The sequence below is a fragment of the Stegostoma tigrinum genome, chromosome 3 (genome assembly GCF_030684315.1).
Source record: "Stegostoma tigrinum isolate sSteTig4 chromosome 3, sSteTig4.hap1, whole genome shotgun sequence".
NCBI classification, from domain to species: Eukaryota; Metazoa; Chordata; class Chondrichthyes; order Orectolobiformes; family Stegostomatidae; genus Stegostoma; species Stegostoma tigrinum.
In genome coordinates this window covers 80,343,133-80,356,144 of record NC_081356.1, presented here as the reverse complement: position 1 = coordinate 80,356,144, position 13,012 = coordinate 80,343,133, and the positions used below count along the sequence as shown (strand labels likewise).

Here is a 13,012-nt window from a genome sequence, read left to right as displayed (position 1 = left end):
GTCAAAATCCTGCATTCCCTCCCTAACTGCATTGTGGGCCTACCTGCAGCATGTGGACTGAGCAGTTCAAAAAGGCAGCTCACCACCAAGGGTAACTACGGATGAGCATAAATGCTTGCCCAGCCAGTGACACCCATATCCCATGAGTGAATAAATAAAATTGTTTGTCAACATTGTTATGGAAGTAACAAAACTGAACAAACAACTTTTAACTTCTATCATCTGATTGTTATACCAGAGACCTTTCATGGATGAAATTTTTTTAAGAAGGAAAAATCATGGACCGAAAATGGCTGCTGTGGTCATCTGACCATTCCCAGATGCAAGGTTCGTGAGATCAGGATCCATAAACAAAGCCAACTGCACTGAAACTATCATTTTTCTCTAAAGGTTTTGAAACCTGGCAACTGATTCAACAATCAAGGAATTTTAAATCTCCTATTTAATTCACAGTTGTGTGATAATTTCACATATTGGAAGAGTATAAGTTCACCTGCCTGTTAGCCAACTTGGAAGGATGATGGAGCAGCAGAGTAGAGAGAAACACATGGATTTATTCTTTTTCTCAGGGTTAGTAGACAATCAAACTCCTCCTTCTTTTCATCAAAATAATCTTGGTGATTAGTTGCTTCATTTTTCAGTAAACAACATTTTCATTGAAGTGATAGAGCCATGGACTAAAATTGGAAGAAAAAAAAATAATCCTTGGGTCCACAGAGAGGAAGTTAAAAAGGAAGCTGATATTCTCTCGTCTCCTATTCATAACAACAGAAATCCAAGGTTGAATCCCTGAAGACCTTGCCACAATTTTCTACTTCAAAAGCTCCAGTGTCTGTCAATTTATGGGGTCCACTGTCTCCAGGCATCCATGAAATCAATCAATTCAACATTCTTCAGACCCTGACATTATTAAGCAACTGAATACCCATAAGTAAGATAAGGCAGTAATTATATCAGTTTAGTAATCAGGAGGAGTAGAATCATAATCCAGAGAATGTGAGTTAAAATTATGCCATGGCCATTAATTTTTAAAATTCAATTGGAAACTATAAATAAAAAGTTGGTATCAGTAAATGTGATTGGTAAATTTGTTTCATCAAGATGTCTATCAATGTCCTGTAAAAAGTGGAATATACCTCCCTTACCTAATCTGCCCTTTGTGGTGCAACACCACCTTCTTGGGACAACTACTGATTCCTGGCAATAAATTCTGGCCTTACCAGAGGCACTGACAACCACGGTCTAAATTAATAGTTTTTTAATGCATAATGGCATATTATGACATTAATTTGCAAGGTAAGTGTTTAGAACAGCAAACTCACGGCTTGTGTGAAAATAAATAAGCCACCGATATAAAATAATAGCAAATGGAATAATGATAACTTGATGATTTATCTTTTAGCAGTAGTACAGCTGCCTGGAACAGACATAGAAACACTCAAGAATATTTTTTATAAGACCTTAGTTTACTGCAAAGCAATATGTCTTTTATTAGGCCATAATAATAGCTTTTAAAAGAATAAAAAATGCATTTCTAATGTCTTCTTTTAACAAATTCTGACAATGCCCCAGAGGAAATTAAGAACAGTATTTCAATACAAGGCACTTCTCCCCTGCCATGGGATGTTGCTTCTCTGTTGTAGACATAAATAGTTTGGATGCACTTGGTTATCCTTGAAATTTTCCATTAAGATGGAATCTCACATAGGGTTGACTTTTTGTGAAGCTTTTCCTCTTTCCTCTTCATCATCTCACTAAAATCTTCGGCTTCTATTTTCTGTTTCTCGTGGAGTTGCAGCTCCCTTTCTTTATCTTTCTTTTCCATTTCTGCTTGCAACTCTTTTCTCCACTTTCAAATGAACAAAGTAAACACATCAAAGGTGGCAGATATTTTTAAGTACGATGAAGTGCAAATGTAAACAAATTGATAAAGATGATCATGTTAATTTGAGTATGTAATTTTATGAATTTATTTGAACCTTTATGGGTGAATTACATTTGAAAACATTATGTGTAGTGTGTAGGAACCTGGGGTTAAATTGCACAGTCTGAATTATGATATATTACAGAAGCTAAATCCAATTTACATGTAGATGCTGGAACTGTCAAATGAGAATAGGAGCTTACAAAAGAAATGTGAAACAAAATACAGGAAGTCAAACTTATCAGTCAAAAGGTAATTACAGATGTTTATATACTGTACATTCACCTTTATACATTTAATCTCCCATCTTTTTTTCTCTATTAATAAAATCTAACAGCAAGTAGGTGTATGCTACAACTATCTGATGCTGAGGTAGAGAATCTCATGACCTGTTGATGAAGGCATAACAACAATCAAGAAGAGGCTTAATGGATTGGCTGCACTTTTTCTATCTGACACATCTGAAGAGTTCATGAATTCTTCACTGTGTCTAACCCTCATGTATTATTCTGAGTCAAAAATATATCTGTGGGACTAGAATGGAACTGTCAAATTTCATTGAATGACCCGCTCAAACCACGTTATGGTATGGAAGAGCTGCATTAAATGTTCAGGAGGTTCTTGTGATGAGTTATTAACCATCGAAAAGTTAAAGTGTAAATTGTTGAGAAATCATAGTAGAACAAAGAAATGAGTAAGAGGGGTTTCATATTGTCTGGGGAGGGAGAACGTAAACCCCTTACTTCAAAGGGGTTGGAGTATGTTTAGAAAAGTCTTGCTGTAAATACATAAGCTGCTGGTGAGGCCACATCGGAAGTACTGTGAGCGGTTTTGATCCCCTGATTTAAGGAACGGTATCATTGCATTAAAGGCAGTTCAGAGAAGGTTCACCAGGATAATCTCTGGTATGGAGAGATTGTCTTATGATTGTCTCAAACAGTTTGGGACTGCGTCAGAACTCACACGATACCAGGTTATAGTCCAACAGGTTTATTTGAATACACAAGCTTTCGGAGCCTCAGTCCTTCTTCAGGTGCTAGTGAGAGAATTAGTATCAGACAGAATTTATAAGTAAAAGATCAAAGGTTCACACCATCGATAAGGATGTATTAAACATACCTCTGTTAAATCTTCAATTATTTAGAAGATTTTAATTGATTAATACCTATATGTAAATCCCCTGAATCCTTTTAAGTCACGGTCCTCAGAGACCTAAATGTTTTAATAGTGCAAAGAAGAGGTGACATTTTAGGTCAGACAATGCATGTTAGCTGTGAGGCCTTGTTTAGAATCTGTTTATGTTTCAGTTTGGAGTCAGGCTCCAAAAGATTTCTGAAGAAGGGTCCCAACCCAAATCGGCAAGCTTTCCTGCTCCTCTGATGCTGCTTGGCCTGCTGTGTTCATCCAGTTTCACACCGTGTTATCTCAGATTCTCCAGCATCGGTAGTTCCTACCATCTCTTGTTAAAAATGTTTGGTCTGTGCAATCTACTAACTGTGGTCACATTTTTTGAATTACATGCCGAGATAAGTAATGAAATGATCTCTGGGTTCCTCGTATCCTTACTTCTATTAAATCTTGTTTTTACAAAAATTTTATTTGTTCTAAGCTTATAGCAATTGTCAAAGGCTTTCAGAATTCACTGAAATTGATTGTGGCACCTTTTATACATTGGAGAGCTACATCATCAGCTATCTTCCTAAATGTATACAAGAATGTACTTAACTGTTCAGCTGCTGATTTAGGATCTAGGCTGGATCTAACCACTCTTGCATTTACTGAATTGTTGTTTCCAAGGCATCCAATTCTGTGTTCTATTAGGTCCTTTTCTGATATTATATCTTCCTGACAATATTATTTCTGTTGTCATGTATTCCTGATGTGAATATTTATTTTACTTGTTTCAAAGGTTTTCTATTTTGCAGTATAGCAATGGTGATGCTCTCAGAAGTTTTCCTGGAATTTTTATGGACAACATGGCAGATTCCTCCTTTTTTGTGAATAAAATTAATTATTCTCATCTTGTTGTGGGTAAAATAGGTAATGCCCATCTTTTTCACAGTTTCTTTATATTAATTCTTCAGTTTCCTTAACAGTTTTACTGTATGAATCCCACTACCTGTGGCTTTAATAACAATTCTCATTATCTTAAGGGCTTTATCAAACGAGTACACTCTCTGCGGCTCTACAAGATGAATTCCTCTCCTTTAGTACTGTCTGCAGCTCTAAATAATATGTTACTTTCATGGGATTTTCTTGGGTGAGTTCCAGTCAGTTTAAGTAACAGATTTCCTACCTTTTTGTGGCCTCAACAGTGTCTTAACTTGCTTCCTCCATTACATTTCCTCTGCTTAGCTTTATAGATTTCACTTTTATCACTTTAACTGGGGCTTTGCAACCTTCCCAGGTTTGAAACCTTGTTTTAAAGTATTTATGCGGCCCTTGATTTCCTTTACTGTCAATATGATTCATGGTGAACACTCACAATGACGGTCATGATCAGTCTGATGTCCAAGTGCCTCATGTATCTCTTGCTTTCCCTGCCTGTAAACTGAGTCATTTTCTTAGAGTTTTCTCCTTTCCCCACGGTGTTTTTTTTAAACTTCACTCACAGAGCCGCTGATATCTGCTCTCCATGTGAACCTTGACTTGGCATCACTCCGGCAAATTATTGGCACTTGATGTAACTGCCTTGGTGTGACCGGAACTCGTGTCATGGAGTTCCTAGCTCACGCCTGCTGTGTGCTTCTCTTCGGTCTGAAACCTTACAGCTGCTGACTGCATGGACAAATTTCTTAAAGCTGTGTCTGGAGAAATCTTCAGATCTCCAGTGCTGTCAGCATTGTAGGAGGCAGTTAAATAAAATCTGCACTACTTGCGACCATGTGGTAAGTGGAATCCTCTTCACTGCTCATCACATTGTAGGAATTATTGGGTAGATTTGCTGCTATTATCCTCTTTCCTGATGGGGACCTACACCTTGGTCCAGGCTGAAGAGGAAAATCATTTGGTAGACTAATGAGAACAGGCTCTGATCTTAGACAAGATGTAGTCTATTGCATGTTAGCAACAAAGTACAAGCTTTGCTGATGTGATTGATATTATTACAAAGATTATGAGAAGATCAAGATGGTAGATCTCACTCCTTTAAACCTGTTCTCCCACCTTAAAGATCACACAAAATGAGGTCATAAAGTATTGCTGGTGGATCCAAAGAAAGGGAATTCATGGAATGTTTGCAGGATGGCTTTTTGGAACAGCTTGTGATGGAGCCCACAAGGGAGCAGGCTATTCTGGACTTAGTGCTATGTAATGAGCCAGACTTTACAAAAGACCTTAAAGTAAGGGAACACTTAGGAGGCAGCGATCATAATATGGTAGAGTTCAGTCTGCAGTTTGAAAGAGGGAAGGCAAAATCGGATGTAATGGTGTTACATTTAAATAAAGGTGGTTACAGGGGCATGAGAGAGGAACTGACAAAAATCGACTGGAAGCAGAGCCTAGTGGGGAAGACAGTAGACCAACAATGGCAGGAGTTTCTGGGTGTAATTGAGGACACAGTACAGAGGTTCATCCCAAAGAAAGAAAGATTATCCGGGGTGGGATTAGACAGCCATGGCTGACAAAGGAAGTCAGGAAATGTATCAAAGAAAAAGAGACAGCCTATAAAGTGGCCAAGAGCACTGGGAAATCAGAAGATTGGGAAGGTTACAAAAACAAACAGAGGATAACAAAGAGAGCAATAAGGAAGGAGAGGATCAAATATGAAGGTAGGCTAGCTAGTAATATTAGAAATGATAGTAAAAGCTTCTTTCAATACATAAGAAACAAATGAGAGGCAAAAGTAGATACTGGACCACTCCAAATTGATGCTGGAAGGCTAGTGATGGAAATTAAGGAAATAGCTGAAGAACTTAATAAGTACTTTGCGTCAGTCTTCACAGTGGAAGACATGAGTAGTATGCCAACAATTAGGGAGAGCCAGGGGGCAGAGTTGAGTACGGTAGGCATTACAAAAGAAAAAGTGCTAGAAAAGCTAGAGGGTCTAAAAATTAATAACTCTGCTGGCCCCGATGGGCTATATCATAGAGTTCTGAGGGAGGTGGCTGAGGAAATAGCGGAGGCTTTGGTCGTGATCTGTTAAAAGTCACTGGAGTCAGGGAAAGTCCCAGATGATTGAAAATTGCTGTTGTAACTCCCTTGTTTAAGAAAGGATCAAGGCAAAAAATGGAAAATTATAGACCAATTAGCCTAACCTCGGTAGCTGGTAAAATTCTAGAATCCATTGTCAAGGATGAGATATCTAAATTCCTGGAAGTGCAGGGTCAGATTAAAACAAGTCAGCATGGTTTTAGTAAGGGGAGATCGTGCCTGACAAACCTGTTAGAATTCTTTGAAGAGGTAACAAGTATGTTAGACCAGGGAAACCCAGTAGATGTTATCTATCTAGACTTCCAAAAGGCCTTTGATACAGTGCTTCACGGGAGGCTGCTGAGCAAGGTGAGGGCCCATGGTGTTCAAGGGGAGCTACTGGCTTGGATTGAGGATTGGGTGTCTAGTACTGAGGAGGTGGGGAAGCTGCAGAAAGATTTAGACAGTTTAGGAGAGTGGTCCAGGAAATGGCTGATGAATTTCAATGTGAGTAAATGTGAGGTTTTGCACTTTGGTAAAAAGAATACAGGCATGGACTATTTTCCAAACGGTGAGAAAATTTGCAAATCAGAAGTGCAAAGGGATCTGGGAGTGTTGGTCCAGGATTCTCTAAAAGTTAACTTGCAGGTAGAGTCTGTAATTAAGAAAGCGAATGTAATGTTGTCGTTTATCTACAGAGGGTTGGAATATGAAAGCAGTGATGTGCTTCTGAGGCTTTAAAAAGCTCTAGTTATGCCCCATTTAGAATACTGTGTCCAATTTTGGGCCCCACACCTCAGGAAGGACATACTAGCCCTAGAGCATGTCCAACGGAGATTCACACGGATGATCCCTGGAATGGTAGGTTTAACGTATGATGAACAGCTAAGGATCCTGGGATTGTACTCATTAGAGTTTAGAAGGTTGAGGGGAGATCTAATAGAAACTTACAAGATAATGTATGGTTTAGAAGAGGTGGACGCTAGGAAGTTGTTTCCGTTAGGCGGGGAGACTAGGACCCGTGGGCACAGCCTTAAAATTAGAGGAGGCAAATTTAAAACTGAAATGAGACAACATTTCTTCAGCCAGAGTGTGGTGGGCTTGTGGAATTCATTGCCGCAGAGTGCAGTGGAGGCCGGGACATTGGATGCCTTCAAGGCAGAGATCGACAAATTCTTGATCTCAAAAGGAATCAAAGGGCTACGGGGAGAGTGCAGGGAAGTGGTGCTGAAATGCCCATCAGCCATGATTTAAATGGCAGAGTGGACTTGATGGGCCAAATGGCCTTACTTCCACTCCTATGTCTTATGGCCTTATTCTGCAGTATTAAAATTTTCAGACGCTCATATCATTATCCAACAAAGATCACCTTTCATTCTCCTAGACCCCAATGAGTACAGGTGCAGCCACTCCAACCTTTCCTCATAAAAAATATCACAAGATGCAGCTCAGAAAGGATGGAAACAAAGCAGAAAACCAAACTACCGAGTTTTATTTCTAAAATATGCAAAGTATTTTTAAAGTAGTTTGAGTAACATAGGATCTCAGGCTGAACATCATATCAGCCAGTGCTGAGTTTAGTCAAAAGATAGTAATGGCTAATAACTACACTTGAACAGAGCTTGCAAATACCCCAACTCACCCTACTTTGGATAACAAGAGAAATTATCAGACATAGTGACTCACATGAATCCCTGGGTCTATCCCTTTGGCAAAGACATTCCTGCACCTGTTCAAAGGGCTCTGGCTTAAAACACAAGACAAATGCCAAAGAACAGCATGTCGTGTACAATGAAGGCATTTCGAGTGCTGATACAGCCCATTTTTTTAATGAAACTTTTAATTTGGAATAAGATTTGAAGTCAGCGATGCCAGGAGACTTCCAAATCTTTCACTTCCCCATAGAAAAGACAAAAATAGATCATCAACTCGAAATGTTAATTTTGCCCTTCTCTCCACAGGTTCTGCCAGACCTATTGAGTATTTCCAACATTTTCTAACTCCATCTCAGATTCCAACCATCCAAGTATCTTGCTTTTGTGCAGGATGTCAGATGAACATTCTAGTAATTTAGAGTGGAATGATTTGAATGAGCTTGACAGGGCTGGTACTGAGACAGAAGTGGATGTTGCCATACAGATCGTAAGTGTTTTTGGATTGATTTGCCAAGGTAGAACATAGCTGAGAAATAGGAGGAGACAAAGATCTTTGGGGAATATAAGAAGTCATGGTGCGCAAATAGGCCCCATGTTGTCAGTGCCATCAGCAAACTATTGTAGAGCAGGCCATTTCCTGGTTATATTCAGATCATATTTGGGGAAAGGCACATACAGACCCACCAAAATGGACAATGGAGGAAAGACATCTGAGGAGGGCAGTGGTGTCAAATGAGTCACACGCCACAGACAGGTTAAAAAGGAAAAAATAGATAGTTTATTATATGGAAAGATAGAAATCTGGAATATATTCCTCAAAAAAAGTTGTTGATTGTGGGTCAATTTAAGTTTCAACATTGAAAGATTAATTATTAGTCAAAGGTATCAAAGAAAAAACTTCAAAGCATCATGAATTTTTCATGAGTACAAATATTGCAATCGAAATGTAATTTCATTAATTACACATTCTCTATTGTTGACTGATGATATGCTACAATATTTCCTTGGTAACCTTGGAGCATTTCTCTACAAGATCTGTGTAAATCATTTGTTGATGTGGTAACTATTCAGGTAAAGAAAAGTTACGGTCTTCTTACAAGGAATAACATTGCAGCAATTAGCACAGGACTGTGTTGGTCCAACAAACATCAGTTCAGTTAGAAAAATTGTCATGACACAATTAAAATATGCCACTTCTTAGAAGCAAAAAGAATACCAATGTAACTTATAATTACTCTCAACTAGCTTTACTGGCAAAGTAAATTACCTGATCTTCTACTATTCTCCGCAGATTGAAATTTGCTCGAGTGTTGAAATCAGGCAGTGCCTCATGATCTGCTTGTGCTAATGTTATTTCCTGCCTGAAATAAGACACCATATTCATAATTATACTAACAATTTAATCTCAGAAAAACTGAAGAAAACTAGAAGAATTAAAGAGTGTTATATGCAGCACTGCAAGGTGAAAGAATAATGGTTTTTGGGCTGTAAGCATTGCCTAAATTTAAATAAATCTACAAATATTTGCAAAACAGACAAGGGTTCATCTGATTTCCACCACCATGCTATAGCACGTTATTGTGTTTTACGCTAACACCTTAAGATTGAATTCCCTGCGAGTAGCAACCAACAATTTAAGTTCACTGATTCGTTTTTTGCACTATTAAAAAGTCCAGAAACATACAAGTGAGTACCGTAGATGGTGATTCGGGAAATACATTGCATTTCAAGTAACTTTAAATAATTAAGCTTTAGTTGTACTTAGCTTAATGCTAGTTTAAATGCACTCAACCCAGACATAAGAGACAAGTACAAATTCACAATGGCACAATGAAATTTACAAAGCATCTTAAGTTAGTCACCTAAGCAGATAAATATTTATCCGATTTGTATTATTCAACAATATCTTCTTTACAAAATGTTTCCAAGTGTGAAGACTACAACTAACTCCCCTGTTCATTAAGTCCACATTGCTACTTTAGTTAGTCCTATGAAACACTGAAACTAAACAATTTATTAGGGGCTAGTTTACATCATCATTATGACTCACTCACTGACAATACTTACATATTTTGAAAACAGACCATGAGAAAAGGGGTGAAGAAGAGTACTATTTCAGTTGCTGTGTACCAGGATTTATAAAATTCATATTTATAGAATTATAGAGATGAATAGTATAGAAGCAGACCTTTTGGTCCAATTCAGCCATGCTGACCAGATACCCTAAATAAATCTAGTCCCATTTGCCAGCATTTGACTTATACCTCTCTAAACCCTTCCTATTCATATACCCATCCAGATGCCTTTTAAATGTTATAATTGTACCAGCCTCCACTGCTGCCTCCAGCAGCCCATCCAAACACACACCAGCCTCTGCACAAAAAAGTTGCCTCTTAGGTCTCTTTTAAATCATTTCCGCTCACATGAAACCTATGCCCTCTGGTTTTATATTCTCCACACTGGGGAAAAGACCTTGTCTATTTACCCTATCCACGCTCTTCATGACTTTGTAAACCTCCATAAAGTCGGCATGGTGGTTCAGTGGTTAGCACTGCTGCCTCATAGTGCTAGGGACCCGGGTTCAATTCTGCCCTCAGGCGACTGTCTGTGTCGAGTTTGCACATTCTCCCCATGTCTGTGTGGTGGTGCTCTGGTTTCCTCCCACAGCCCAAAGATGTGCAGGCTAAGGGATTGGCCTTGCTCATCTACCTGTAGTGTTCAGCGATGTATATATTGGAGGCGGGGGGAGGTGGTGGTGGATGTGGGTGGGATGCTCTGAAGGTTGGTGTGGACTTTTGGGTTGAAGGGCCTGTCCCCACACTATAGGGATTCTGCGATTTTATGAAGGTCACTTCTCAGGCTCTGATGCTTCCAGGGAAAATAGCCCCAGTCAATTCAGCCTCTCCCTATAGCTTAAACCCTCCGGCCCTGGCAACATCCTTGTAAATCTTTTCTGAACACTTTCAGGTTTCACAACATCCTTCCTGTGGCAGGGAGACCAGAACTGAATACAGTATTCCAAAAAAATGGCCTAACATCCTGTGCAGCCACAATATGACCTCTCAACTCTTGTACTCAATGCACTGACCAACAATATGCAAGCATACCAAACACCTTCTTCACTATCCTATCTACCTGCAACTCCACTTTCAAGGAACTATGAACCTGCACTCCAAGCTCTCTTTGTTTAGCAAAACTCCTGAGGACCTTACTTTAAGTGCATAAGTCCTGCCGTGATTTGCATTTCCAAAATGCAGCAACTCACGTTGATCTAAGTTAAACTCCACCTGCCACACCTCAGCCCATTGGTCCATCTGACCAAGGTTCCTTTGTATTCTGAGGTAACCTTCTTTGCTATCCGCTAATCCTCCAATTTTGGTGTAATCTGCAAACTTACTACCCATACCTCCTATTTTCACATCCAAATCATTTAGATGAATGATGGACAGCAGTGGACCCAGCACTGAACCTTGTGGCACACCACTGGTCACAGGCCTCCAGACTGAAAAGCAACCCTTCACCACCACAGATACAATAGGAACTGCAGATGCTGGAGAAACTGAGATAACAAGGTATAGAGCTGGATGAACACAGCAGGCCAAGCAGCATCTTAGGAGCAGAAAAGCTGACATTTCGGGCCTAGACCGTTGGCAGGTCATCCAGCTCTACACCTTCACCACCACTCTGTCTTCTACCTTTGGGCCAGTTCTATATCCAAATGGCTAATAATCCCTGCATTCTATGTTATCTAACCTTGCTAACTAGTTTACCATGAGGAAGAGTTGATAGGTGTGAGATCTAAAATGTTTATTTCCCTGCTCCTCTGATGCTGTCTGACCTGCTGTGCTTTTCCAGCCTCACACCTACAGACTCTGGTTTTCAGCACCTACAGTCCTTATTGTCTCCCACTCTGTCATGAGGAATGTTGTCGAATGTCTTACTGAAGTCCATACAGATCATTTCCACTGATGTGCCCTCATCAATCCTCTTTGTTACTTCTTTAAAAAACTCAGTCAAGTGAAACACGATTTCCCACACACAAAGCCATGTTGACTATCTCTAATCAGTTCCTGCCTTTCCAAATACATATAAATCCTGTCCCTCAGGATTCCCTCCAACAACTTGCCCACCACTGATGTCAGGCTCACCGGTCTATAGTTCCCTGCCTTTTCCCTACCACCTTTTTTTAAATACGGCATCACATTATCCAACCTCCATTCTTCTACAATCTCACCTATGGTTATCAAACAAATATCTCAGCAAAGGGCCCAGCAATCACTTCCCTAGCTTCACAAAGTTCTAGGGCATAATCTTCACATGTTTTGAGATGTCCAGCACCACCTCCTCTGTAATATGGACATTTTCCAAGATGTCGCTATTTATTTCCCCATCTTCTCTATCCTTGTATCCTTCTCCACAGTAAAAACTGAAGCAAAATACTCGTATTGTATCTTACCCATCTCATGGTTCCACACATAGGCAGCCTTGCTGACATGTAAGGGGGCCCTATTCTCTCCCCAGTTACCCTTTTGTCCTTAATGTATTTGTAGAATTCCTTTGGATTCTCCTTAACCCTATTTGCCTTAGCTATCTTATGTCCCCTTTTTGCCCTCTTGATTTCCCTCTTGTGTACTCCTACTGCCTTTATACTCCTCTAGGGATTTACTCAATCTCTACTGTATATACTTGACATATACTTCCTTCTTATTGTCGAATAAAACCTCAATGTCTCTAGTCATCCAGCATTCCCTAAACGTACCTTCGGCCCAATAGGAACATACTGTCTCTGCACTCGTCATCTCATTTTTGAAGGCTTCCCATTTTCCAGCCATCCCTTTAGCTGCGAACATCCACCCGCCCGCCCGCACCCCCCCCCCCACCCAACCAACTTTTGAAAGTTTTGCCTAATACCGTCAGAACTAGACTTCCTCCAATTTAGAACTTTAACTTTTAAATCCGTACTATCATTTTTCATCACTATTCTATAACTATCGGAATTACAGTCACTGGCCCCAAACTGCTATCCCACTGACACATCAGCCTCCTGCCCTGCCTTACTTCCCAAGAGTAAGTCAGGTTTTGCACCTTCTGTATTGGGTACATCCACAAACTTAATTAGAAAATTTTCTTGTACACACTTAAAGTCCTCTCCATCCAAGCTGCTCATACTATGGCAGTCCCAGTCTATGTCTGGAAAGTTAAAATCCCATACCATAACCACCCTTTTATTCTTACAGATAACTGAGATCTACTTGCAAATTCATTTCTCAATTTCCCACTGACTATTGGGGGTCTACAATAC

The 13,012-nt window shown here is 39.7% G+C and overlaps 1 protein-coding gene across 5 annotated transcripts in view; it reads right to left on the bottom strand.

Moving 5' to 3' along the window:
- Positions 1–1,269: 1,269 nt before the first annotated feature.
- Positions 1,270–13,012, bottom strand: part of tmem232 (transmembrane protein 232) — a 132,964-nt gene continuing 121,221 nt past the window's right edge. For all 5 annotated transcript variants that reach the window (XM_059644700.1, XM_048526942.2, XM_048526943.2 and 2 more), the window contains 2 exons: positions 8,978–9,071; positions 1,270–1,849 (listed from right to left, as the gene is read on the bottom strand). In XM_059644700.1, the coding sequence (XP_059500683.1) occupies positions 1,688–1,849; positions 8,978–9,071 (256 nt within the window). In that variant the 3' untranslated portion in view covers positions 1,270–1,687. The remainder of the gene's footprint in view (positions 1,850–8,977; positions 9,072–13,012) is intronic.